Below are 26764 nucleotides of genomic sequence, written 5' to 3'. Positions count from 1 at the left end.
AAAAAAGCAAGACACTAACAAGGTCCACCGGAAGACAACAATGGACCATTTGCTTCCCCGCATGGTATCTTACAGACCCAGCAGATAACCTGTGGGGTTTGAGCTATGTCTACAGAAACGAGCTGTAAAGGGATGCTTTGCTCGGAGCATTTAGCGTGGGTTTAGCGCCCGAATTCCTTCGTGGGGTTGCACCGAGTCGGGGCTTTTCTATCATACATTTCACTTCGGGGCTGAGCTTCTAACGGTTTGGCACTATTCCAGAGTGAGAATAATAATTGCGCTTTGGCCTACTATGAATCATTCTATTCGTCAACCCCCGTAATATGAAGAGTCTCCCCGTGATGTGATAGAATGGTGTGGGGCCGAATTAGGGCTCCGAACCAACACCATCCATCAGTGACCATTAGTGTGGTTTCCCATGTCAATTGAGGCCGACTTAAAATTAACTAACGTGTATTAGTTCGGGTCTATATAACCCGTGTGAATCAGACTAATTGCTGCTTTGGAAAGTACACACTATCGTTGAGTGTGTCCAGATTATCCGAGTGGGGTATCCGTGCTCTTGGATCTTCGGCTGCCCACCGAAGCTCCGATAGACAGATGGCACGATGAACAAACAAGCATGGAATACGGTGTCTATTGGGTAAAAGATCCTGAAGATTGCTATTTACATATTGTCGAAGTCAATGCCATATTTAAGCTTTCTGTTGCAAGGCTGAAGGCAGCCTGTAATATATATAAGTTTGTAATTTCTCAATAAGGGACATGGTGTGGTATTCAAGTATATATATCAACGCCGGATGCCACCAGTCGTTCCCGAACGGTTATCCCGGTTGATGGTGGTCAACAATTGAACCTTAGCCGAACATACTATAAAGCACTGTTGGACTGTAAATGATGCAGGCATACTTGGAAGTTTGAACATAAAATCTCTATCAGCTCTACACTTAGAGAAATTGCAACATCCTTTCACCATGACTATCACATCAGGCTTCGTTTCTCATCCATTCCCTATACCAGACGACTCCCCGTTCCCAGTCTCAAATATACCGTTTGGCATTTTCAGCACTGCGGAGGATGTAAGTAGACAGAATTAGAGCTATTATATTCCATTCTAGCTAATACAGCATTGTGCCACGTGCCTAGCCCACACCACGCCCAGGAGCTGCGATTGGTGACTATGTGATCGATTTATTTCGAGTCGCAAACCGCGGTGCTCTGACTACCGAGCACAGCAATGGAGCAGAGAATATCTTCCGCGAGGTAAGGAACGGTAGCCTGGAGTTGTTTAGTTTCCTCTCACTGATAATCTGGTCGGTAGCCGACGCTCAACCGCTTCGCCGCCCTTCCTCGTCCTGTCCGGTCTAAGATACGGAAGGATATTCAGGAGTTAATTAAAAACGCGGATTCCCCATTATACAGCCAAGCAGAACAGCCCAAGCTGCTCATTGCTAGAACAGCAGTATCAATGCACCTCCCATTCTCTATGGGCGGTTTCACAGACTACACATGTTCTCTAGAGCACGTTACTAATGTAAGTGGCATGGCTCTTGGAAACTTCAAGTCTTCAAAGAAAGATGGCACCTGTCAAGGACACGAAATTCATGACTGACATCTGTCTCATGAAAAAGGTTGGTCGCGTAGCAGGCTTCGGCGATATACCCCCCAGCTTCCGCAACCAACCTCTAGCCTACAACGGCCGCGCCTCATCAGTAGTCGCAAGCGGTACTCCAATCCAGCGGCCATACGGCGTTGGCTCTGATGGACTTTACCCCTGCCAGAAACTAGACTATGAGGTCGAACTCGGTATGTTCGTCTCGACCAAGATACCGATTGGTGAACTCATTCCGGCCTCCCGCGCCCGAGACTATATATTCGGCTTCGTGCTGTTGAATGACTGGAGTGCAAGAGATGTTCAGTTCGCAGAGATGATCCCCTTGGGGCCATTCAATGGTAAGAGCTGTGGAACCAGTATCTCTACGTGGGTTGTGACGATGGATGCGCTTGAAGAAGCGGGGGCCATTGTTCCGGCTAAAGCGGATGTTGCGACGGAGGGGAAGTTCACGTCGAATCCGTTCCTAAAATGCGCCGAGGATGTCTCGATTGATGTCTCGACTTTTATCTCTAGTATGTATCTCCCTCCGACTTTCAGTTCCTGGGAGGTTTTGCTGACGTAAAATACAGGAGGGGATAGTCATCGAACACCCATCAGCAGGAGTAACTTGAAACATACGTACTGGTCGGCATTCCAGATGCTTGCGCATCATACCTCGGCTGGCTGTGGACTTGCTCCTGGGGATCTAATTGGAACGGGGACACTCTCCTCGTCCGCCAAGCAAGCAGGCGAGGACTTGGAGCAAGCGTCAACGGGTCTTGGACGGCTTGGGTGCATTCACGAATTGACCGCGGGGGGGAAGAACCCAGTTCAACTTGGAAATGACCTGTCATTGGCCTGGTTGCAAGATAACGATGAGATTACGTTAGAGGGATGGGCGGGTGAGGGTGATTCTCGCATCGGCTTTGGTCAAGTGGTCGGTAGGATTGCTCCTGTCGCGGAGGCACCGGGTATGGTTACAGTCGCTTCCACCTGATAAACCTCTATCTTATAAGCATATTACTACGTTGTATCTTCCTATCTTCTATTTCTTTTTAATATATTGTAATCGGTATACCTAATCTGACTAGTGGTATGCCTTCGGAGTGTTGTAGGCCAGCAGACTACAAGATGTATTATACTAAGGAGATCGGCAGGATTCTCAGGAAGAACGTATTATAAACGAAACAAAAGCAATTGACTTGGGCCCTGACTAGGGTTTTGATATCTGTCCGCGTTGTTCAGAACACCATATAAAGCAGCCTGAGTGCTAACTTTAGATGCCCACCTTAAAGTCCTCCGGAAGTTAAAGCAATGACTACCATCAGAGCCACTACTGCCATTCCTTCAGTCACGTAAAAAAGTGTTGTCACTTACAATTAGCGTTTCAAACTTCTGCATGTGATGATTGAGGACATAGGCCAGTCCACTACTCTGCTTGATGTTCTAGTGCATATGCGCTTTTTAACGGGGGTGTAGCTCTCATTATGTTAACAAAAATAGATTGTGCAGAACCTGTATTCGTCTGGAGAAATGGACCCTAGAGCTTCATAAATGGCCGGTTAACCACGAGCCCCGAACGTACATTTATCAAGACCGATATTAAGGCGATTTGATAGATTTCTCTACGCAGCCAGCTGCAGCAAGAAGCATCTCATCACCAAACCGCGGTCCTATCAATTGCAAGGCAATTGGAGCATCCTTGAACTTGTGCACAGAGTCTGCGAGTCTATTAGAAACATATTGTGGCTGGAAATGTAGCAGAACTTACACTTTGCATGCTTAGCAGCATCAAGTTCATTACGCGGCACGTAAGAGGAGTCCTCCGGATCCAGAGACGGGTCAACATGCAGCCCTGTTGGTATGATGACAGCAGGGTGGTCCAACGCATTCCAAACAGAGGTATACCCGATATATGTCCCTGTCTCATGCTCTGGCGCAACGCCAGGATAGGCTGGCGATAAAATCACGTCTACACCCCGGAGCTTCATCAGCTCGTGATATTGTGCTCGGAAGACTTCGCGCTGGTAGTTTAATTCCCAATTTTTATAGACGGTCATTTCCTTCCCCCATCCATATACAACATTTGTCAGCGGCAGAATTGGCTCCCCACTAGCTTCCAAAGCCTCTCTCAAATTTTGAAAGCCGTCCGCTGCAAAGAAAGCATTCTGTCGTCGGGCGGAGGGCTACATTAGTAACCTAGACTATAATATAATGATAAGAGACATGCAGCACTGGGGTTTGGCATCTTACCACGAGGTCATATATTTCCCTATGTTGAAAAGGCTCCCACTCCACAACGTTGACACCAGCAGCACGCAGCTTGTCCTCTGCGATCTTGATCGCACGATTAACAGGGGGGTGCGGTCGGACAATACTATTTGATAGTTAGTAGGCGGGACCAGAAGAACGCTTTTTTCGTGGTTTAAGCTCTTACCCATCATCTTTTAGTATTCCGATGGTCAGGTTTGCCAAGGTACGCACGCTACGCCAGGGGACGGGTGTAAGGCTTGCATCCTTTCGCCAGGGCTCTTGATCTAGAATACTCTTCATAAAGAGCTCCAGGTCTTCAAGGCTTCTGGCAAGCGGCCCTACTACACCGGGGAGGGATTGTTGTCCAAGTCCGGCAGCCTTGAGGCCAGCCAAAGGCAGTCGGGCAGCCGTTGGCCTGAGCCCGTAGACTCCGGTAAACGCAGCCGGCATCCGAATGGAGCCTCCCATATCAGACCCAATTCCCAGAGGCGAGCATCCAAAACTGACTGATGCACTCTCTCCCCCGGACGACCCTCCCGGTGACAGGTTGCGATTCCAAGGGTTCAGCGTTCTTCCAGTAATATTGTTGGCAGAGTCAACATGCTGTCTAGAGTCAGTGTGACAAGACTTGTAACCGTTTCTCCACAACAGCTACATACCATGAGAGACTGCGGTTCGTTTGTACGGACATGCACTATAGCCCCGGCATTCTGTAGAAACTGAACCACATATGCGTCGTCCGGTGATACATGGTCGCACCATGAAACAAATCCTGCGTTGCACACTCTTCCCTTCATTCCAACATGTTCCTTCGCGGAGATTGGCACGCCGTGAAGAGGCCCGACGATTTTGCCAGTCTCCTTGAAAATCTGGTCTAGACGCCGAGCTTGCGCTAGGGCGCTCTCCGCCAGAAATTCTGTTGCGAAATTGATCTGCAAGATGATTAGTGACATATGCATGCGATGTGCTAGAAGGGGGTGGGGGGCAGAAGTTTACCAATTGTTGGCCCATGGTGGCTCGCTTCAGGAACGCTCTCATCACCTCTTCCGCTGTCCATGTCCTGGAGCCCATTTGGGAGACCAAACCAGCCGCTGTGCTATCGGTAATAAGCAGTTCCTTCTCGGACAATATACCGCTTTCTCTGGGGTAATCGATTACTCTTGTCTGGGATGCAGGGGGGATCTGATCCGGAGAGAGGAGATAGGACTTCGGGAGAGATTGTTCCAAGATCTCCCTGCATTTTGCAGCCCGGGATTCCCAATCTGCCCCGATACAAGAACTCATTATGTTGTATTCAGAAGTGGACTGGATGTTGGAAAAGTCGAAATGAAACCTTGTTAAATGAGATGGCATTCTTAAGTTAGCCCCCCTCGCCCCTCCCCCCTCCCCCAACCCCCCGAATCCCCTAGTTCGATGAGAAGGAGATGGCATTGTCTAACTGACACGTTATTGGAGCCAGCCCCTGCAACCGTGGGGCACTGGCGTATTTACTTAGTTCCGAAGCCATCTATAAGACATTTAATCGGGGTCTCCACCTCTGCTGCCGCTTGCTAGTGCGGGGCTGCTCTCTCGCTCAACCCAAACGGCAAAGGGTTTGGGGCTCACAATTCCTGAATAAAGCAAGCAACACTTGCCAACCTGGGCTGTCTATCTAACAGAGAATGTAATCAGTTCGAGGCTTTGTCGGAAGCGTTCCGCCGAGGTTTGCTACTATGACGGCGTCGAATTGTTGCTGTCTCTGGATAGTCATCGTGCTGTCTTGGCTACAACGTTATATTTGGCACCACCACAGACCTTGAGATATGATTGCAAGTCTAATGTACAAGTAGTATGAGACATAGTTGAGAGATGTCCAAGGAAATCGGGCAAGGTGACCTTTATAGAGAATGAATTGCTACCATGTAACTCCCCTCGGTTTTCAGAAGCTGGCCTATTCGCAAGTAAACGCAAACTCCTGCCTCACAGCATCCCTCAAGGCCTTTAAAGCTTGTTCGAACTGTTCCACAGAAGCAGCCGCAAATGTCAACCGAAACTGCAATTCCCCATTTGGCTTCTGATTCGAAGTAAAGAGTGATCCCTTTGTAACCTGCACTCCATTCTCGATTGCATTGTTGTTAATTTTCTCAGCGATCTCAGACAGTAGCTCTTCCATCTCTACTGCTTCCATGCCACGCCTGAATGAAGGATGTTTCTCCCAGTTCAGACGAAGCCACAAGAACATGCCATATTCTGGAGGATCCCAGGTACAAAGATCCCGAGGTAGATATTGATCGCAAGCACACAGTAGAGCATCCCGTCGGGTGCGATAGACCGAAGATATATGGCCCAACCAAGAGGCAAAGCCTTGATGACCCCATGTCTGTTCTAGTAGCGACCATAGCATTAGCTGCGATGGGCCGTTGACTTCCACTGTCGTGACTTCTTGATAAGCAATGAACTTTTCTATGATCTGTGCGTTTGCAGTAACCCAGCCAGCCCTGAGGCCAGGGGCTAAGATCTTAGACACTGAATCGAGACGGACCACACGGCCTGATCGATCGAGGGAGAGATAGGATGGGAAGTCAGTAGTCTTTTTTGTACTTTCTTGATCGGCTCGGTAGGCACCCATGCGAAGGAAATAGTATGGATCATCCTCAATAATGATCAAATCATGTTCCTCGGCGATGTCGTAAATAGCTCGTCGTCTCTCTGTCGATTGCGTGGCGCCGGTGGGATTCTGGCCCGTGGGAATGGTATACAGCACACGAGGCTTCGACCCTCGAGATAAATCCCACTCTCGCAGGGTTCTTTCCAAGGCTTCCGGTCTAAGACCTTCTACATCCATTTCCACACCCTCGAATCTCAGACCTAACAATTTTGCCCCTTCAATGGCTCCGGGGTACGTGAATCGTTCAGCCAGAACCGTGTCTTCCCGGTCACAGAAAATGCGGAACCCAATCTCTAGAGCAGCCGTCGAACCAGAAGTTAAGCTGACACTCCAGTCTGCATAGGACGGATGATGCATGATCTCCACATGTTCGGTCAAAAACCGAACGAGGGGTGGTGACCCCAGGGTTGGTCCATAGTTCAACCCGTTAGATAGGTTATATATGTCGCTGTGCTTTGTAACCGTGTACTCCATGGTTTTCACACTAGTAGTACCGGACGCTGGTGGATGAGGTACCAATCCCCGAAAGGTCAGAGACTCCCATGGGTAGAAGTCGGCGGTTGGTCTCCCAGTTCCGAGAGAGATAACCTGACGTCCATGCAGCCGTGCACTTAGCTTCTTGAGAGATGAACCGGAGAAATTTCTGCTTCCACTACTGAAATGGTGTTGCATGGATTTTGATAAGGGTTTGCCATTGTCGTTGGATAGTACCTTTAGACTTGGTGTTGTATTGGCCGGAATGGTAGAGCATGACGAAGCTAATTGTATGGGGGAGTGCACGATGGATACTGTTGACATTGTCATAATGTAATGGCCATAGGTAATTGTTGGAATGGTTGATCGAGGACTCATGGGCCTGAGTTCATATTTTCGATCTATATATATTGGGTTGTCGGATTCATCCATCTTCGGACCGGAGAAAGGCTGGACAGTCGGAGTGATCGGAACCACGGATACGGCCATTATAGAGTGGATCGCATCATCGCCTAGCGCGGGAAAGATGTCTCACCTCGTATCTATAATGTAATCAAAGAATGAGATATCACAGACTAGGCAAGGTGTCTAGTGAGGGGTGATCGGCCAGATTTTCCCAGAAGGAATACTCGAAGTCCCACGGATCTTGGCTTAGAAACCCAGTCCAACTCTCATCCACACGGCGATGAGTAACCTGAGGGTGCACGGTGTCAATGAACCTCCTTATAGTCTGTGATGCTTTGGATAATAGTGCATAATTCGGATCCCCTTGTCTGATAAACGACCCTGTTTCGATTTCCGCCACAAAGACGGTCAAGTCCTGTACCGCTCGGGTCCAGGATATCTGCGATGAACTGGGAATATCCTGCTGTCGGAACATGGCCAGAAGAATGATTCCAGCTGCTGGAAGGCCGTAATATGCAACCTGGTTACGGTTAGTGTTGGTTCATCATGAGGAATAGGATGCACGTACTCTCCATACAAGGGCGGTCCCAGAGTTAACAAGCTGATCTCGGAGAAGGATGCCTTCTACAACTAGGGACATCATTTGTTGCGCCACCTCTGTTATGGGCATATCTGGTTCAGCCGGTGTGTTCAAGAGGAGAAGGCGCAATAAGAACAACACATGTAGGTGGTTTAGTCGTACAGCCACCACGAAATCCCTCTCGAACGGATTCTGAGTGCATTGCTTCAAGCTTCCTTCTAGTCGAAAGTGGGGTGGGAGTGCCTCCCAATACGCCTCGGCTTTCTCTTGGAGTACACTGCCGTTGTTAGCCACCTTCATTTCAACATTAGCTAAAGCATACCTGGCCCTCTCAATGAACGTGTCCTTTTTATTGTCACAAAACATTTCCATAATCTCTTCCTTTAGCGACGCACACAACGCAGACCAACGTGTCTCAGCTTTATAGCTCGCCTTTGCATCTTGCAGTCCCCCAAGAGCTGCCGTGATATTCTCGGGACTGTCGCTATCGAATCCAGTCCAGCTTGAAGAAAGCTGGAAATGGCAAAATCGCTTACTCATTCGGGGTGGGCGCCCAAGGAAAATGGCTATGTTCTTGTCTGCCGAGTAAAGTCGAGCAGAGGCCAGCTTGCGAAGTTCAATTAAGAATGGTGGAAGATCGGGTTTGTTTTCAATATTTTCGTGGTACCCTAAGGCAAATGTAGAAGCTATTGCATCTCCAAGTCTCCTCCAGGAATGGTAACCTGTCCAGTCAATACCAGGCCAAGTAACATGTAGATATAGGCTTACGTACTCTGGTCCCCATCGACATTTGAATGAACAATAAAATTCTCGTACTGGAAGATAAGTTGTAAATCATTGAGACAGTCAAGAGAAAGAGAAACTTCCAAAGCATAGTCACTGAGCTTGGTGGCAGATCTTCGCAGTGCATATTTCTGCTGTTCAGATAGATACAGAGAGGGAAAATACGGCACATCAATTGTTGCTCGGCTAACTGCAGCAAAGAAAATGCCAACGGTTTCCCATCTTGTGTTTTCATCTACGAACTGGGCCGAGAAACTAGCAAGATCGGATGTGTGGTTGAACTGAAGTGGCTTCGCTGAGTTCTGCAGCAATTGTCGTGCGTATACCAAGTGCCAATCTTTATTTGATACCAGGGGCAACAGGTTGTTCATGCTCTCAGCACATTGCTCCACAAAAGGCCCGGCCAAGGCCAGGTTGATACCTGTGGCTAGCCAGAAATTAACGAAGCTTATGGTGGCCTTCAGGGGATATGTGCTGAGAAATTGGCTTAGAGCGTCGGCTCCTCGTTGTGTCAATTCATAGCTCTCAGATGGATATCCCGGCATCGTAGCCGTTGAAATATCAGCACCGCTATCTCCATCTGGTGCGATATGATTGAAGATAGATACATGACTCGAAAACCCCAGATACCCAGGGTTGGGGTATGGGTGTCGTCTCAGACTCGGTGATGCAGGCGGCTGGTCTGGAGAACGAGAGCTAATTGGGTTTACTCATCAAAGGGACAGAACTACTGAGCAACGGGCATGAACTAGACTCACCTTTCCGAAGGTTCCACGCCCGACGGAGAGGACACCTGCACTCTTTTCCGCTTGAACGGTGCATCGCGATAAACGCACATACCGACCCGATTGGCATTCCGGCAGCGAGTACACGCCGGCCGTTTGTGGTCGCACGCCAGCTTTGACTTTCTGCATGCTTCACATGCTGCTAGTCTTGGCGTCATTTCTGCTGTCGGTACTCGATAGAACGTTGTGGAGGAGCGGGGCTTGGGCGTTGATAACGGGAGAAAGTTGAACATTTTCCTGTTGCGGCGTACATATGTAATCGGATCGGAGTGTCGGCGAATTGGTTGCTACTTTCTCCGAGCATAACCCTACAACCATATAAACCACCGATCTTACGCAAAATTCACGATACTCGTATACAATGCACTGGTAAAGATTTAGCCATCTATTAGCAATGTCAATCAAATTAGCCTATTATCTCTTTACTCGCTTGCGCCAACTGGGCATCCGATCTATCTTTGGCGTCCCAGGCGACTACAACCTCCACTTACTTGACTTCGTTGAACCATCTGGCTTAGCCTGGGTGGGCACTTGCAATGAGCTCAACGCTGCTTATGCGGCTGATGGATATGCCCGGATAAATGGCCTTTCAGCTTTGGTAACCACATTCGGTGTTGGGGAGCTCTCTGCGATCAACGGCATTGCAGGTGCTTATGCCGAGAAAGCGCCGATTATTCACATTGTGGGCACGCCTGCACGAACAACGCAAGAGTCACGAGCTTTGGTACATCACACCCTCGCAGATGGAGAGTTCCGACGATTTGCGGACATGGCCTCCCATGTAACAGTGGCACAAGTGGACCTGAAAGACCCCCGGCTAGTACCCGATCAGGTCGACTGGGCTCTCAGGGAGGCGATAATTCACAGTCGGCCTGTTTACCTAGAAGTGCCAGACGACATGGTTGATGTTCACGTGAACGCGTCGAACCTCACATCGATGATCTGCATCCCCCCGGCTCCAGTCACTGGAGATGAACCAGTTGTATTGGGTCGCATCCTGGAACGGATGCACACTGCCAAGCGGCCATTGATACTGGTGGATGGGGAAAGCAGACCTATGAAAGTACTGGGTGACATTGATAAACTAGTAAAGACAACCGGCTGGCCAACATGGACAACGATCTTTGGCAAGAGCTTAGTGAACGAACAACTACTGAATGTGTACGGTGTTTATGCTGGATCACTAAGCGATGCGCAATGGAAGAATTATTTTGACTCAGCAGATCTAATCATCAACATGGGTCCTCACTATAGCGACACCAACAGCCAGAACTTCACGACCATTCCCGATCCAGCTGTGACGATTACATTTTCGAATACCTACATCCAAATCGACAATGATATCTATCGAGATACGCATCCTAGCAACATCCTTCCTCAATTACTAGAAGCGATCGACACCAGCAGAATCCCCAGAGTAACTGGGCCTGCTAAATCAACAAAAGAAGCAGGCCAGCTTAATTCGTCCGATTCAATCACTCAGAAAGATTTCTATAGTATTGTGAACTCAATGATCTGTGAAGGTGACCTTGTTCTCACAGAAACAGGCACTGCGGCACACGGGGGTCGTGATATGATCCTGCCGCAAAACACTCGGCTTCTTGGCCCTGCCACCTGGTTATCAATCGGGTACATGTTACCCGCGACAGTAGGAGCGGAATTAGCTCAGAGAGAACGAACAAACAATCCAGAGTCCCGCGCCATCCTTTTTATCGGAGATGGAAGTCTACAAATGACTGTTCAGGAGATCAGCACGATGATCAGGGAAAACTTGAATGTTATCATCATCGTCATTAATAATGAAGGCTATACCATCGAGCGAGCTATTCATGGGAGGAAACAGTCTTATAATGATATTGCTCCTTGGAGCCATGCTCAGGCTTTGAGCTTCTTCGGGGCGGATGATAGGCATGCCATGCAGAGTTACTTTTCTGCCCGGACATGGGGTGAGTTGGATGTCGTTTTGAGAGACAAGAGAATACAAGCTGGAACAGGAGTGAGGATGGTGGAAGTATTCATGGGCAGGGAAGACGTTCAGGGGGCTTTATTACGCCTCATGGCGAACCAAATAGCTGATGAGTAGTACTTTCGCTATATATAGAATGCTATCTACATTAGCTCAGATTGCAGATAAGCACTGACAGCATATATACGGAGTAACTTGCGCAATATCTCTATTGACTGTATATATCGGTAGTGTTAGCTTTAGTGATCTATGGAGGTAGATACTGCCAGGGTTTTGCATAGCGTGTAGAGTACAAGCACGTCTGCTTTCATCCAGTTGTGAAAATTAGTCAAAAACTATGTTATTGCCCATAGTAGTCATAAGGGCTTAGCCTTTAGGTGATATTGTTTCATATGTTTCCCAATCGATGGGAGAAGAGACGCATGACAAGAGATCGTTTATTGAGCAGTGTAGAGCCCATAGAAACTTAAGAGCCTTCCTTGGAATCCAAATCACAAAGACTTTCGTCATTAACGGTACACAGATCCTACATGATTTTGACCTTACGCGCCATATCCGACAACACTTTTCTAGGAACCCGAGCTTTGAGCCTGGCCAGAACAAAGGCACCGTACGTACAAGGATGCAGAGGCGGAGCAAAACAAATCAACCGATCAAGGACCTTGAATGTAAACATAGTTAAATGTCGAAACATGGAGTGCATAAAGTCTCATATCATCAGTGGCACGGCACACGCATCCGAAGACCTATAGCAAGAAATAGGCAACAATGTTGAATGCACAGCCACAAACTATTTCCAACCGTCAGCGAATTATATATACATATGACGTATTAATGTATTTAACCCATGGATTGTGATTGGTTAGAGATCGGTGCTTTCGAAATTGAGTTATCTGCAACTCAGTCGCACACGCAGTCAGACTCCAGACTGCATTGACAGAGCAGATATGTACAACGCCGGCTTGGCAAGGGGTTAAAATGCTAACCGAGGACGAACCAAGTCCATTAATCATTGCCAAGTGATTCATTCTTACAATGCCAAGCCGCGCATTGATTCAATTTCTAACAGTAGTGGACGAAGTGTCCAATGCGACCCCCGACAAGAAAGCCGCGAGATATATGTTCAATTGCCATGGATTTCTTGGTTGATGTATAGAAAATTACCACAAAGGCATGGAAACCTGATCTAGAACTAATTGCCGAGTAATGCGAGCGTTCCCGGATCCAATAAGAGGCAGTTCGGTGGTAAGAGTGGAGCAGGGGGACTTATTGCGCCGATCAATCGAGCTATTGAAACTTCCAGAATGCGTGGACACAGAAAATTAGGAAAACTCCACAGTACGCAGTGGCTGTTTATTTGGATTGGGTATTGAAGTGTGTAATTTTTTTTTAAAATTTTTTTTTTCTCCCTGCCAGTCTGATTCTAGCATGCATTTCTCTCCTGACTGAGCGAAGTGACTTCGACTCTCCACAGTAGTATGAAGCTAGATTGGCAAGGCCCCACTGAGAAGAAGGGCAGGGTTGAGTCTCAGTGGCCGGTGTCATTCATAAACTCTGCAGATTAAGTGATGACAATATCCACGCGGCGTCGTTGATAATCACGTAGTAGTACATGTCCAGATGACCCCATCATCAATGATTATCCAGCGGTGCTCGGCCAATGGTACGCATAGTGTCCGTTATTTCATCGGCTTGCTGTTGCTCCCAGCCCTAAAAGCACGCCACCGTTCGCAACCACTAGTCAAGGTGATTCCATCAACCGAGCAATTACCGGCAATCGGCACCCATACGCATTCACGGTGGGGAAGAAAACGTGCCAAGATGGCTAAATCTTCAGCAGACCACTCATGGCCGACAGTCTCCCAAGAGCTCGTCTACCAAACGACCCACTGCGGGCTCTCTTGGCACAGCCCGGAGAACGGCACGATGGTCGAATTATATTCCCTCTTCTGGTGTACCACTCTGCTCGAACTCCGCTGCAATGGATTCGGAACATGAAACCACGTTGTGTGGTGCGTGAACGGGGCATCTTGGCAATTTTTATCTGGGTCTTGCGTTTGAGAAACTGTCCCTCCTGAGTGCTGAACAGGGGCCCAGGTACGATTACGATTGCGTACCTGAATCTGAAGCATGGACGCACTCCTTTGGGAGGGGGTTAATATACCTCCCCACGACCCCAGTCCGTTATCCCTTCTCCTATTATCCCGGACACTTTGCGCCTTGTCCGTCATGTCCCAATGTCCTCTTGGACTTGGCCTTCGAAGAATGCCCGTCGCTCGCCGTTAAGGCTCGTCACCGGCCGCCATGTCGCTACGGTCGGCGTGGCCATCAGTCTTTTCTATCTATTTTACGTCTTCGCGATACCGCAAATTTTACGATTTCGCTTTCGCACGGACTTGAGCCAATATGACCTGGGTCTGTATGGGTTCGGCCCTTCAACTGGTTACGTTTCCTTTGACTACGAATCACCAATTGTCGAAATCACGGAATCAGAATCAGGATGTGACCCGCGATACACATTTCTTGCGCCGCGCGGTGATTCAGTGCCCCAAGCAGGCCCCATGATACTCGATGCTGAGGGCAACTTAGTTTGGATGAAGTATAACTGGGAAACCACCCAGGATTTCAAAGTCCAGCGATATAAGGGTGAAGACTACTTAACCTACTGGGAAGGTCGCCAGGTCGAGGCTCGCGGCTATGGATCGTGGTATATGGTACGTCGTATCTGAGCCAGGAGCATACATGCTTGGCTGACCATAACAAGCTCGATTCTTCCTACACCCAACGATACGTGATTAATCCCGTCGGCAACTATGGAGGTGACCTGCACGAATTCACAATAACCAACGAGGGAACGGCCCTGGTGACTATCTACGACCCGTTGCCAGTGGACCTAACACCAGTCGGAGGTTCGGAGCTAGGCTGGATATTTGATGGCGTCTTCCAGGAGATCGACGTCGAGACCGGTGAATTGCTATTCGAGTGGCGCGCTTCCAAACACTACCCCGTCGACAGCTCGTACGAGCCGCTGGGTGAGGCTGGAAAAGATCGCGCATCGGCCTTTGACTACTTTCATATCAACAGCGTCGAGAAAGACGACCAAGGAAACTACATTGTGTCTTCCCGGCACACGCATTCGGTCAGTTGCATTGACTCCAAGACGGGATCTTTACTGTGGACACTCGGGGGCAAAATGAATGATTTCACCGATCTCTCCGAGGGTGAAGCAACGAATTTCGCCTGGCAACATGATGCGCGGTGGCACGCGAACAACACCTTAACACTATTTGACAACGCCTCCCACTCCAACAATGATCCAGATAATGAGAGTCGCGGCATGGCTATTCAATTAGACATTTCGGCCCGCCAGGCGAGATTGGTGGCTGCTTACTATCATCCCCAACAGATGAAGTCTGTATCACAAGGCAATGTACAGATGCTGGATGATACCGGCCGGGTTCTAGTTGGTTGGGGTCACAGTGCCGCCTATACCGAATTTAACGCCGACGGAGAGTTGCTGTGCAATGTCCATTTCGGCGCATCGGCCTTCTTCACCTTTGGGCGGGTTGTCTCCTACCGTGCCTTCAAGGGTGACTGGGTGGGACACCCTCAGACGACTCCTGATGCTGAGGTTGACGATGATAAAGTGTACGTGAGCTGGAACGGTGCGACAGAAGTTACATCATGGCGATTAGAGGTGTGGGATTCCGACGATTTGACCGAGTCCTCGTTTGGGGTAGTGGCGCAGTTCGAAAAGACCGGGTTTGAGACGGAAATCGATATTCCAGAGGACCTTGGTCCTTTATTCCGCCTCGCAGCTCTAGACTTTGAGGGGAATGTCCTCGGTGTCACCGACGTGCTCCAGAAAGAACAAGTGTCGAGTTTCGACAAGCTCTTTGATCTGCACAATTGGATTCTGGGCTTCGCCCTGGTAGTAAGTGTGGGTGGACTGCTTGCCGGTCTATATCGATGCTGCTGTTGTTGCAGACTCTTTAAGTTATATCGCTCTCGCTCCAACGATTACCAATTGGTGGCTATGAACGAGAATGGTGAACATCCGCCGCCTGTTTAACCTCAAAGGCTCTTCACTCGTCATGTATATATATTAGCCTTGGGCACCAGGAAGCCCATGAACCGTCCTGCTTGTCTCCTCTTTCTTCTTGTACATAGTCACTTTAGTACCTGTATATACTTCTAACAGATCATAGAATTCCTTTATAGGTTTCAAAACTTTCCAAGTTTAACTTACAGAAGTCACTGACAGCATATGACCGTAAAGGAACTACATTTAACAAGGTCAATACGCAAGGCCTTTTATACATATAATACAATGAAAGTCCCTACCGGCTTACTAAAGAGGCGAAAAAAGGTCCTGAGCGGTTTGTCATGTCATATGACCCCATGAACTCTGGTAAAATGACTACTGCAGTCCTCGGACACTATGTTCAATGGGGAACAAAAGAAACTTAGCCAGACGTCTATTTCCTATGAATACTGTATTGGCACTGGAAGAACATGATTCCGCTACATCATGATTATGCAATCTTAACTTAATCGCGTGGCCACACTATCCAACTATATAATTGGCTCTCATACACACACCCCAAAGCATTCCTTATTATTGAATAATCTACTGTGGAATTTCATTCAATGTAACCTACGTTCAATCTAAAGAATCATATCTCTTACACTTTCACAATGTCCTTCCAACAAACCGCCTGCGACATTCACCTAACCGCCGAGCATGGACGAAGGAGAACTTCCCTAGTCGCTATATGCAATAACGAAGAAGGATCGGGTCTAACCAGCGATATCTACCTCGATGACTTCCTTGGTAATGACAATGGTAAGGTCTCCCTTTCGTTCTAACTGAATTCCAGGCGTCCATGGTAATCTCCATCTTCACTAGGGCATTTCGTTTGGGGTGGAAAGAACGTTACTCAAACGAGTCGTAATCTTGAGATATCGAGAGAAGGGCCATCTCGACTGCCCGTACTTCATGGCGATCTTCTGAATAGTTCGGGGGATTACGTATCTGACCATTGCTATCTGGATGAACATATCTTCAACATCAATGGCGAGCTTTTGTTTAAGCCGGATGAAGGGAGAGAATGGTAATGGTCTCAAGTCCAAAGAGGACTATGGGAATTGGGTTGCAAAGTCCAATTTCTTGATTCAGATTTTGTTCTTGACGATGTTCTAGATTGGTATAGGGATGGTAATACCCTCCTAGCTGACGTATAATGATGATTGCAAGTGCAGCGTTCACCAAAAGGAAAGGATAATCAACGAATTAATATAAGCTCTTTTGCAGCCAATTCAATCCAGGGAGATCTGATTGATCCCGGTAATAGAGGAGCGCTCAGGCTCACTCTTAAGTAGATGACCTTTCTGGGAGACGAGTCCCTGCATATATTAAACATTCACCTAGCTAGCCTGCTGCTGCTGCATGACTAGGTGTGACCGATACACACATCATATTCTGCACATCCTCACACCGATGTCAACCCTGGCGGGCGCAGTGGTTGTATCCCCAAGGACCTTTATAATATCCATTACTCGTCACGAATTCTTTGTAAGCTCGACGATCTTTTTAGCAGCTGCATCGAAATCAGCCTCGAAAAGTATATTATCTAGACCAGATGTTTGAATCTACAAATCGATTAGTCATTGGCAAGTGAAGATAGGAGAAGTGTACTTCCCAATTGTAAGCCCTTGTCATAGTTTGTACCTTGTAACCGAACCACAACTGGAATTCTGAACCCGCCCATCGCAGCAGAAGCGGCCAGTATTGACTCGGCAATCATATCACAGCGAACAATTCCTACCATCGGATCCGATTAGCTATAAACCTTCTAAGTCGATCAATACTTACCGCCATAAATATTTATGAACAGTGCCTTTGTGCGGGTATCACCCTGCAGAATCGAAAATGCCTTTGACAATGTTTCTTTTGTTGCACCTCCACCGATATCCAAGAAGTTCGCACAGTTCCCACCATACAAAGTGACTAGGTCATTGGTTGCCATGGCTAAGCCAGCACCGTTGACAATAACACCAATATCACCGTCAAGACGGACGTAGGACAGACCCAGCTGCGAAGCTTCATATTCGTCTTTCTCCTCCGGCAAGTGTTCCTCGAGACTAACCAGCTCGGGCTGTCGAAACTTGGCCGAGTCATCAAAGTTAAACTTCGCATCGATACATATCAAGGACCCTTCTGTTGTACGCACAAAGGGGTTCAATTCAAGGAGTGTGGCATCTTTTTCCTGGAACAGCTTTACGAGCTGACGCAAGATATGTGTGACCATGCCCATTTCGTCGTCAGAAAACCCAAACTGTGCTTCAATATAAGCTGCAATCTCAGGAGTGATTCCCGTAGAAAGATTGAACCAGAAACGCTGGAGCTGATTCACATTCGACTCGATATTCACACCTCCATCATCAGACATCAGGAGAACAGGCATATATCGTTGGCGATCGAAGGTAATAGCTACATAGAACTCCTTCGCAATATCGACCGATTTGTAAATGTATAGCTTGTCTACTGGAAGGCCGCCGGGTGGAGTTTGCTTCGTGACGAGGGAATAGCCGATCATTTTGGATGCGTTGTCAAAAGCCTCGTCTGGTCTGCAGTTTGTCAGAGCTGGTAATAGTACCCCTGGTTGGTAGAAACCCACGAGTCGACAATGCGAACGCCACCTTTTCCATCGCTGTTATACTTGCCCTTACCTCGCCCACCGGCGAGTATTTGAGCCTTCATGACTGACGGAGCCCCTGATGTTGTCTTAGCATTGACGAATGCTTTCAGATGTTCTTCCCCATATTCAAACATCATCTCCCCATGAGGAACTCACCAATGTTGTATACAACATCGCGAGCTGCTTCAGGACTCTTGACTACAAACCCATCGGGGACTGGGATTTGGAACTAGCAGGGGTCTCAATAACTTCATACTACTATGAAGGCGACCTGCCTTACCTGTTTCAAAAGCTGATGCGAGTGGTGTTCTAAGAGGCTGAATTGGCGCACATGTTTTGTGAATGGACCATGACGCTATTCAGACATTAGCTTCCGGAGCATGCAATTCAGATACTACAAGGATAGCATGCCTCTCGTACGAGAGATAGAAGGGACCGCCAACGCATCATCTTGTATTGTTCCAGTTGCTGCTTAATAAACTTGTTCTGACTCTCCCCAAGTTCTTCTCAGCGAGGTGAGACGACATTAGATGATGGGGAAATAATTTTAACTTCATAATGACATCAGCACTATGGATTGTTTCTTTTTCCTATTTCTTTCTTTCCGACTGGTGCGGAGCGAACCCCAGAGTCCGGGACTTGAAAGCTTAAAATTGGAGATCCGGGGAGGGTTGAACCCTATCTCATCGGGAGTACCCATCATGGTGCTAGCCACAACCCCATAGTTTCAACAGGGAGTTATGGAAGCCATGAAGTACTCTTCCTTGTCATATACAAATCCAGATGAACATCATCTTATGTCACGTGCACTCTGTAGAGACACCGATAGCGTGTCATCGTGGGGGCGAAACTCAGGCCTCCAACTTCACTGAGGTTGTCAGAAAGAAAAACCTCATCTCTCAAGGGCGCTACGCCCAAGCCAAACTATTTCTCTACCTTCACATTGAGCTGCTACCTTGACGCAAGTAAATCAGCAAAATACGCACTGCTTCGATACCAAATCTGACCACCATGCTGTCACAACTCTCGACCCTCTCTATATACCTTCTTTCTTTCGTCGTGCTGCTCGGTGCCTTCTCTCGTTTCACGCATGGCGCGTATACTCCGGGATGGTACGCATTCCAGGAGTATCATGCACCAGATGACGGCTCCACTCTCGCAATGATTACTCCAGTTATGGACACAATTTTTGGAGTCACGTTACTATTTGGAAACAAGGCCTCTCGATACGCTGCTGCGGCTGTTAGCCTTATGTTTTTCATCATGGGACTCGCTATGCAGGTACTGGCAGGGAAAGACTACAAGGCCGATGTGGCGTTGGTTGGACTTGCAGCGGTTGCTGTTGCTGGGGCTCTCCGGAAGTAGGGTTTAGAAGCAGTAGTGTAAAGCAGCTATTGCAAGAGTTTATGTGGACTGTATGGCTACATGGTTTGTGCTATGCGCTCCATGGCCCCGCCGCAGTCCTCTGTATCGAGGGAGCCACGGTCCACGGATATTAGAGAGGATAACACGGCGCTATCAAACCGTTGTTGGGGGAGGGATGTGAGGCAGTGAATCATTCTGGGGGCGCCATCCTCATGTAAATAGACCTGACAAACCTGTGTTTTGACTCCTCTATTAAAAAAAATAGAGAAAAAAAAAAAAGTATCTAAATGTCGGCGTTAGGGGACTGCCGAACCCCGACACAGACCGACATTTATAAGCAGTGATCTATCGGCTAAACCGTATCGGGCGAAACCCGCGAGCAACCTATGTACATACAGTTAGGGCAATCCTGAGTAGACGATACTTTATCTTACTTTACTAGTGCTATCAGAGAGTATCGAGCATTTCTTGAATTTGAATTACAGGGTTGTAACAAGTTAGAACTTGTATATCTAGCTCTTCCCCATCCAAACCAGCAAAATCGCAGAACAATGCCATTTCCCGGTGGCGGATGCCAAACATGTAGGGATCGACGAATCAAGGTACATACATACTACTAGCGTGGCAGTCATGCGCCTACATTACCAGGGGCCCCAGCTGATACTTTCTACAGTGTGATAAGACCCAGCCAATCTGTCAACGATGCATCAAGTCCCGGCGAACATGCTATGGCATGCGGGATCAACAAGTCTGGCATACCGAAAATGCCTACGCAAGCCGTCAGAAGAAGCGCCCTAGAGGGCCTCGCTCAATGAAAATGAATCTAACCGTCTCCTACAAGCCCGCCAATCTTAAAACATACGCAATTGCATATTATATGCACAATTACCTGCAGGCTCCGCATAATGTTCCCGATATTGTCAAGGATGTCACTAGAGGATGCCTACCTGTGCTTCCATCAACGCCGTGGTGTTCAATAATAGATCTAGCGGTGTCCTCTCTGGCCCTAGCGCTATTTTCGAGGACCCAAAATTACCCGCACGCAACTGTAGTAGCGTCTGCCACGTATCATCGACTTCTGCAGGTAGCTCAAACTGCGATACATTACCTGACACCAGATAATACTGACCCGTGTCTCCTCGCGGTCTTCTTCATGGGTCGCTACGAGGACTCGATATACCGTCCAGAGACCAAGACCCCGCTGGTGAACGCCTCGCCGAGCTTCTCACATCACGATGGAGCGTTGGCAATCTTGAAGGTATGGAACGACCGTTTCAGTTGCGATCGGCCCGCAACGGACGTTATTAAGCATACCAGACGGGGGGTGGTCAGATCAGCCCTCCTGCGAAATACAGCACTACCACATTGGATCCATGATGGTGCATTCTTCGGTGAACACGGCCTCGAACTTGAATACGACCGAGTTATCATAAGTCTCGCCAACATCCGCCATCGGTTGTTCGCACTCGCCGACGAAATCACAGCTCGGGGTACAACTCCACAAAACGAGTCAATATTGAAACTGGAACAGATCCATAATGAATTACACACCCTCGACCTAGACTTAGAAACCTGCCTCTCCCACATCCCAGATGCATGGCGCCAGTCTCAACAACACACCCTATCAAACGTGGACCTTCCATCCTGGCCGTCCGCAAATTTCTATTCCCCAGTCCTATACAGCTATCCTAGTCCAACATATGCAGCTCTTTGGAGTCAGTATAATGCCACGAAAATGCTTGTCAAAAGTACCCGGCTGAGAATCCTCGCCCTCCATAATCCAAATAATCTATCCCTAAAGCAAAAGCTTTCTTTCGATATGCAGTGTGTGTCTGAAGATCTGGCAGCGACCGTACCCTTTGCTCTTCAGAGAGTCAGAGTAATCGGTGACACGCATTCATCATCCATTCCTCGTTCATCCGTCACCCTGAACCTAAAGGCAGAAGTCAAGCCAACCGACGCTTGTTTGGTCATATGGCCACTGACCATTGCGTCAGGGCTTGAATATGTGGGTTCTGAGCAGAAAGCCTGGTTTAAGGCTCAGCTAGCTCGTCTGGGTAGAGTGGTAGGGTTTGGAGTGTTCGAGTCTGTGGAGACGGATCAATGGCTTAAGCTCTAGTTAGACGATAGATATAGCCTAGTCTTGCTCATTTATACTTCGAAACCATAAGCTAATGCTCACTAATTTACCTGTGAAACTTACATCTCCACAATACAAGTATCGTTCTTTCAGCGAACACTTCTGTATTGTTCGTTTCAGCTATGATGAACTCTCCGGGTTAAACTATTCCACTTTGGGCGATACCAGCGAGCATCCATCACAGACCCAATATCAGAATGTCAAATCCATGTGCCCAAGATCAAAGATAGATTTGTAACCACTCCATCGGTATTACAAATGTAGACCTTCTTTCTGTTTCTATATCCTCAATACCAAAGCTATATAACACTGCTTCAACTCCCCCATCACCCCAATCCATCAACACAACCAGCTCTCACACACCAAATACCAAGACCAAGATAATCACCTACAACCAAATCACCAACCCCAGAACCAAGACCAATACCAAAAACCAAAATGTCCACCTCTCTCCAGCCCCTAAAACTCTACGGCCACCGCCCCGGCCCCAACCCAGTAAAAGTCCTTATCCTCCTCAACGAGCTCTCCCTCCCCTACACAATCGACGCGGTCCCCTTCAGTGAAGTCAAATCTCCCTCATATCTATCCCTAAACCCTAACGGCCGACTCCCAACCCTCCATGACCCAAACACAGGTCTCACGATCTGGGAATCCGGTGCAATAATCGAGTATCTGGTCGACCGCTACGATACCTCCCGCCGCCTGAGCTTCGAGCCGGGCACCCACGATTTCTACCTCGCGAAACAGTGGTTGCATTTTCAGATGTCCGGGCAGGGGCCATACTATGGGCAGCTGGTGTGGTTTAAGAAGTTTCATGCGGAGCAGGTTCCTAGTGCTGTTGAGCGGTACGCCAAGGAAGTTAATCGTGTGACTGGGGTTCTGGAGGGGTGGTTGGAAAAGCAGGCTGGGCTTTATGGGGAGGGAGATGGACCGTGGCTTGTTGGGGGGAAGTTGTCGTATGTGGATTTGGCCTTTGTGCCGTGGCAGAGGATACCGGGGGCGGTTGTTGGTGTGGAGGATTTTGATCTCGACAAGTTTCCGTTTGTGAAGGGTTGGTTGGAGAGGATGATGGAGAGGGAGGGGGTTAGGGTTGGGGTCGAGGGGGAGAAGGAGTAATTTATCTTAGTTATGGGGGTGTGAGAGTTTGCTTTTTGGGTTTGTTGCTTGTGTTGTTATTCGATATATGGGAATGGGTATATAAGATTACTGTTTTGAAGTACGCCTGATCCGTGAAGCATCTTCGAAGTCGTGAGTAGGGTGGCTGGTACTTGAGTCAATGCTACTATAAGGTAGTGGAAAGCTAGCGTATATTTGACATACTATAGCTTTGCGGCTCTAATCATCTCTACGAGACCTTGGTATCTTCTATTAGAACTGCTGCTATTATATTTCTTCTCTGTCATGTTAGACACAATATTGTTGTTATGGCCCTCGTTTTATTTTAGCAGCCAGCTATGCTATCATGCCATCTACCCGCTGTTATCTCACGGACTTGGCACATTAGTATGTATAAAGAATAAGCTTGATACAGGTGGATTCGAAGCACACTCCTATGTATCAGCTGTTACAGTACCGGCCTCACATGGCTGATCCCAAAAACATGGACAGGCATAATGATAAGATAATATCAGAATCCCAATGATAGGTATAATCCAAGTCAACCTTCTAGTTTTAATACTCTACTTATCTCCCAGCCATGAGTCTTGACATGTTGATTATACTAAAGGCACAAGCTTTACACCCCACTTCACGCAGAAATTAGAATTTTCCCCTTTTTCTTATAACAAAATTGACGAAAGGGTTTATAAAGAAACCCTATCTTATATCAGTCTGATTACTTGCTCAAGGACTTGAGCAAAAGAATAACGATGGCCATGGCTTTCTACAATATCAGCCATTTTTCTCATGACCAAGAAATTGGCGAACTGCCTTTCCCTAAGCAATTCTCCCAGGTAAACTTTCTGGCCGTCTAGTTCTTTCAGGTTATCCTCGGCATCGATCGTGGCACGGCAACTACCCGGCTGGTCATCTTTGCAATGGCATATGAGGTCTATTTCCCTCATGAAGTCAATGGATATGACATTGGCTTCAATGATGCGCAGTCGCAAGTCAATGAAACCTTCCCGGATTGGTCCCATGGGGTCTTGGGTGGCAGGGACAGTTCCTGCATATAAGTTCTTTCTTATCTCTCTCTAATGTTCCAGATTTCAGTCCATTGTTCGTGGTCTTGGCTAGTAGTAGGAACCAGAGGGGGTGAAAAGTGTGGCACTAGCTGATTGGTTCCACTTCGTCGTGAGACGAGGCTGAAAGCGCTTATACAATATTCACTAAACTAGAGTTAGAGCTATACTAGTTATAGCATATAATTGGTGGGCTAATCGTATAGTTGGACGGGTTGGAAAGATGTCTACCTAATACGGAGTAGACATGCCTGCTATCCGGTTCTGATATATATTCTACCATGTCTCGGCAGGTTCGACCTAACAATGGACCCTCTACATAACTCAATGCCTCTCTCAGTTTGATCTGGGCTGGGTTCCTCTGCTTAATCAGCGATTAATAAACATTATTAACAATTATTCTTATTACTTTCCTAACAAGAGAGGAATCGTTCGTGAAGGAGCCTTGTGCAGCAAGTCGTGTGTCCGATAAGATAAAGCATATTACAACCCAACAATTTCTCCGCCGTCCGACTATCTCGCTGATCATGAGAAATGGAGTCTGAAAATCTGGAAAGGATTTTATAACCAGCGGGGACATTATTGGATGTAACCTTCAGGGTCCAGGCACCGAGGCCACCCATGCTCGGTTATCCGCGGAGGAAGGGCGGAAGAGAATCCCCGCATGATGACATTCTGGGGAAAACGGAAGGGGATATAAATCAAGGGGAACGGCAAAAAAAAATTCTAGGAGCATTTCTTTGACCGACATCCATTAACTACACTCTCCGCTCCTCTTCCTCTTTCGCCTCAACTCACACAATGGCGTCGCTCCGCTTACCCCGACTAATACGCCCGGCTGGCCGTCGACTATACTCGGCCGCGGCATCGCCATCGTCACGACTGAACCTCCCTATCGACTACAAATCCACTCCGCTCCTACATCACACATCCTCCATGCTCTCCGAAAGCCTAGAACTCCCCGGCTCGACAACTTCGAAATCCATGAACCTCTACCAAGCCATCAATTCCGCCCTACGCACAGCACTCACCAAGTCGGAGAAGGTGATGCTCTTCGGCGAAGATGTCGCCTTCGGAGGTGTTTTTCGCTGCTCAATGGATCTACAGACGGAATTTGGGTCGGAACGTGTTTTCAATACCCCATTGACAGAACAAGGAATCGTGGGATTTGCCATTGGGGCCGCCGCGCAGGGCATGAAGCCGGTCGCGGAGATCCAGTTCGCGGATTATGTCTTCCCAGCTTTCGACCAGATTGTCAACGAAGCCGCAAAGTTTAGATATCGTGAAGGTGCCACAGGAGTGAATGTTGGTGGCATGGTCGTGCGCATGCCATGTGGTGCGGTTGGACACGGCGCTTTGTATGGTCCCGGCCCAATGAGCGCTCCCGAATTGCTATACTGACCCTACCCCCAACTAGATATCATTCACAATCGCCTGAAGCGCTTTTCGCTCACGTCCCAGGTGTCCAGGTTGTTGTGCCACGTTCCCCAACGCAAGCAAAGGGCCTTCTCCTGGCTTCGATCTTCGAGCATAATAACCCCGTTATCTTCATGGAGCCGAAATGTTTGTACCGTGCGGCGGTGGAGCATGTTCCGAACGAGTATTACACAATCCCGCTCAGCAAGGCGGAGATCTTGAAGCCGGGCAATGATGTCACCCTTATCTCCTATGGTCAGCCGCTCTACCTGTGCTCCGCAGCTATTGCCGCCGCAGAGAAGGCCCTCGGTGTCAGTGTGGAGCTAATTGATCTGCGCACTATCTACCCGTGGGACCGGCAAACGGTCCTCGATAGCGTGAAGAAGACCGGCAGAGCGATTGTGGTGCACGAGAGCATGATCAACTATGGAGTCGGTGCCGAGGTGGCTGCTACTATTCAGGACCAGGCGTTCTTGCGGCTAGAGGCACCCGTCAAGCGGGTTGCGGGATGGAGTACACATACAGGACTTCAATATGAGAAGTTCATCCTGCCTGATGTTGCTCGTAAGTTCATACGTCAGCATATTATCGTGAACAGCCATACTAATTTAACACAGGGATATATGACGCCATTAAGCAGAGCATTGAGTACTAAATTATCAAAATCATATGTCCAAACAGTTCGGTTATATTGCATGGATGGTGATAGCTATGCACCATCCCTTATGTATTTAGACATTGTACGAGCGGAATATAATGAACTACATGGCATTCACACAAGTGTAGCAGATATCGCAGAAGGCATACGGTATGGATTTGACAGGGCACCTTCCTGAGAATGTATCCTTTTTCTAATAGCTCATGACCTTGTCATAAAATCTATAGAATACTAGTAGACCAATTGCCTTGAGTGCCCTGGTTCTCTTTACCATCCCATGTACTAGAACTTGTTGAAGCTTTGACTAGTATTGTGGTGACCAAATAGTAAAAGGTCACTTACTCCGGTCGACCCTACACCAGACAAGGCATACAATCCGCATTTGGCCATCTTTTAAATTGATAAATCACTAACTCAATTGATTCACCGTAGACATTTCCATTCCACCACAACACCAAAGAGACAACCCCAATCAGGAAAGCGGAGCTCATCTCAGAAGGCGGTCCCAACGAATGCAGGAATATCCGACTTCTCACCCCCGACCGTGGAAAGGATGTTCAGTCTCATAAACTACAATAAATATATCCCTTCCAAGAGCGCCGCTAAAAACCTAAAATTCAAGAAGAACAATAAAAAACATCAAAGAAATCTAGCAATATTTTTTACTTCCACAAAAAGTCGCTCCCCACAGGGCTAACGCGCATAAACCCCCACACAGTAAACAATACACAACCCAACCAGGCAAGTCAAAAAGTGTTGGAAATCATTCTGCCAGGTCATAATCTGGAGAAAACGCGCTAGACCTAATTAGGACAGG

The 26764-nt window shown here is 47.9% G+C and overlaps 11 protein-coding genes across 11 annotated transcripts; 7 read left to right on the top strand and 4 right to left on the bottom strand.

The window, feature by feature from the left end:
• Nucleotides 1–974: 974 nt before the first annotated feature.
• Nucleotides 975–2591, top strand: BDV27DRAFT_161384 (uncharacterized protein; the record flags this gene model as incomplete). The annotated part of the gene is made up of 5 exons (XM_032073218.1): nt 975–1079; nt 1147–1263; nt 1322–1534; nt 1632–2127; nt 2185–2591. 5 exons carry the CDS (start codon nt 975–977, stop codon nt 2589–2591), a joined length of 1338 nt encoding a protein of 445 aa, XP_031923842.1.
• A 605-nt stretch (nt 2592–3196) lies between these two features.
• BDV27DRAFT_167475 (amidase signature domain-containing protein) lies at nt 3197–5171 on the bottom strand (the record flags this gene model as incomplete). Its single annotated transcript, XM_032074495.1, has 6 exons — nt 4844–5171; nt 4507–4779; nt 4032–4450; nt 3848–3971; nt 3366–3762; nt 3197–3315 (listed from the first exon to the last, which is right to left on the bottom strand). The coding sequence occupies exons 1-6, from the start codon at nt 5129–5131 to the stop codon at nt 3197–3199; spliced, it is 1620 nt and encodes a 539-aa protein (XP_031923841.1). The 5' UTR covers nt 5132–5171.
• Nucleotides 5172–5607: 436 nt separating this feature from the next.
• Nucleotides 5608–7292, bottom strand: BDV27DRAFT_167473 (aminotransferase-like domain-containing protein; the record flags this gene model as incomplete). Its single annotated transcript, XM_032074494.1, has 1 exon — nt 5608–7292. One exon carries the CDS (start codon nt 7290–7292, stop codon nt 5778–5780), a length of 1515 nt encoding a protein of 504 aa, XP_031923840.1. The 3' UTR covers nt 5608–5777.
• Nucleotides 7293–7536: 244 nt separating this feature from the next.
• On the bottom strand, nt 7537–9679 carry BDV27DRAFT_167471 (uncharacterized protein; the record flags this gene model as incomplete). Its single annotated transcript, XM_032074493.1, has 5 exons — nt 7537–7893; nt 7942–8230; nt 8276–8675; nt 8726–9445; nt 9514–9679. The coding sequence occupies 5 exons, from the start codon at nt 9677–9679 to the stop codon at nt 7537–7539; spliced, it is 1932 nt and encodes a 643-aa protein (XP_031923839.1).
• A 236-nt stretch (nt 9680–9915) lies between these two features.
• BDV27DRAFT_148427 (alpha-keto acid decarboxylase family protein) lies at nt 9916–11604 on the top strand (the record flags this gene model as incomplete). The annotated part of the gene is made up of 1 exon (XM_032070918.1): nt 9916–11604. The coding sequence occupies one exon, from the start codon at nt 9916–9918 to the stop codon at nt 11602–11604; it is 1689 nt and encodes a 562-aa protein (XP_031923838.1).
• Nucleotides 11605–13591: 1987 nt separating this feature from the next.
• BDV27DRAFT_35296 (arylsulfotransferase family protein) lies at nt 13592–15619 on the top strand. The gene is made up of 2 exons (XM_032076403.1): nt 13592–14201; nt 14252–15619. Exons 1-2 carry the CDS (start codon nt 13725–13727, stop codon nt 15557–15559), a joined length of 1785 nt encoding a protein of 594 aa, XP_031923837.1. The 5' UTR covers nt 13592–13724; the 3' UTR covers nt 15560–15619.
• Nucleotides 15620–15955: 336 nt separating this feature from the next.
• Nucleotides 15956–16805, top strand: BDV27DRAFT_134015 (CVNH domain-containing protein). Its single transcript, XM_032068215.1, has 2 exons — nt 15956–16333; nt 16397–16805. The coding sequence occupies exons 1-2, from the start codon at nt 16186–16188 to the stop codon at nt 16603–16605; spliced, it is 357 nt and encodes a 118-aa protein (XP_031923836.1). The 5' UTR covers nt 15956–16185; the 3' UTR covers nt 16606–16805.
• A 345-nt stretch (nt 16806–17150) lies between these two features.
• Nucleotides 17151–19201, bottom strand: BDV27DRAFT_167469 (succinate--CoA ligase subunit beta; the record flags this gene model as incomplete). Its single annotated transcript, XM_032074492.1, has 5 exons — nt 17151–17311; nt 17363–18117; nt 18168–18264; nt 18345–18417; nt 19199–19201. The coding sequence occupies 5 exons, from the start codon at nt 19199–19201 to the stop codon at nt 17151–17153; spliced, it is 1089 nt and encodes a 362-aa protein (XP_031923835.1).
• Nucleotides 19202–20104: 903 nt separating this feature from the next.
• BDV27DRAFT_161375 (Zn(II)2Cys6 transcription factor domain-containing protein) lies at nt 20105–21672 on the top strand (the record flags this gene model as incomplete). The annotated part of the gene is made up of 2 exons (XM_032073217.1): nt 20105–20155; nt 20227–21672. The coding sequence occupies 2 exons, from the start codon at nt 20105–20107 to the stop codon at nt 21670–21672; spliced, it is 1497 nt and encodes a 498-aa protein (XP_031923834.1).
• A 459-nt stretch (nt 21673–22131) lies between these two features.
• tpcF (glutathione S-transferase tpcF) lies at nt 22132–22809 on the top strand (the record flags this gene model as incomplete). The annotated part of the gene is made up of 1 exon (XM_032073216.1): nt 22132–22809. One exon carries the CDS (start codon nt 22132–22134, stop codon nt 22807–22809), a length of 678 nt encoding a protein of 225 aa, XP_031923833.1.
• A 1690-nt stretch (nt 22810–24499) lies between these two features.
• Nucleotides 24500–26085, top strand: BDV27DRAFT_35278 (thiamine diphosphate-binding protein). Its single transcript, XM_032076402.1, has 3 exons — nt 24500–25231; nt 25291–25853; nt 25907–26085. The coding sequence occupies exons 1-3, from the start codon at nt 24675–24677 to the stop codon at nt 25942–25944; spliced, it is 1158 nt and encodes a 385-aa protein (XP_031923832.1). The 5' UTR covers nt 24500–24674; the 3' UTR covers nt 25945–26085.
• The last annotated feature ends 679 nt before the right edge of the window (nt 26086–26764 follow it).

This window comes from Aspergillus caelatus, assembly GCF_009193585.1.
Source record: "Aspergillus caelatus strain CBS 763.97 unplaced genomic scaffold BDV27scaffold_199, whole genome shotgun sequence".
NCBI classification, from domain to species: Eukaryota; Fungi; Ascomycota; class Eurotiomycetes; order Eurotiales; family Aspergillaceae; genus Aspergillus; species Aspergillus caelatus.
Note: the sequence above shows the minus strand (reverse complement) of the source record. Positions and strands in the feature narration are given on the sequence as shown.

What these genes read in the sequence shown, in the direction of transcription:
- BDV27DRAFT_134015 (XM_032068215.1), top strand. Translation starts at nt 16,186, where the DNA reads ATGTCCTTCCAACAAACCGCCTGCGACATTCACCTAACCGCCGAGCAT. An exon ending in CTTCCTTGGTAATGACAATG is followed by an intron (nt 16,334 to 16,396) that starts GTAAGGTCTCCC and finishes CATCTTCACTAG; the next exon opens with GGCATTTCGTTTGGGGTGGA.
- BDV27DRAFT_35278 (XM_032076402.1), top strand. Translation starts at nt 24,675, where the DNA reads ATGGCGTCGCTCCGCTTACCCCGACTAATACGCCCGGCTGGCCGTCGA. An exon ending in GCGGTTGGACACGGCGCTTT is followed by an intron (nt 25,232 to 25,290) that starts GTATGGTCCCGG and finishes ACCCCCAACTAG; the next exon opens with ATATCATTCACAATCGCCTG. An exon ending in CATCCTGCCTGATGTTGCTC is followed by an intron (nt 25,854 to 25,906) that starts GTAAGTTCATAC and finishes AATTTAACACAG; the next exon opens with GGATATATGACGCCATTAAG.
- BDV27DRAFT_35296 (XM_032076403.1), top strand. Translation starts at nt 13,725, where the DNA reads ATGTCCTCTTGGACTTGGCCTTCGAAGAATGCCCGTCGCTCGCCGTTA. An exon ending in GCTATGGATCGTGGTATATG is followed by an intron (nt 14,202 to 14,251) that starts GTACGTCGTATC and finishes GACCATAACAAG; the next exon opens with CTCGATTCTTCCTACACCCA.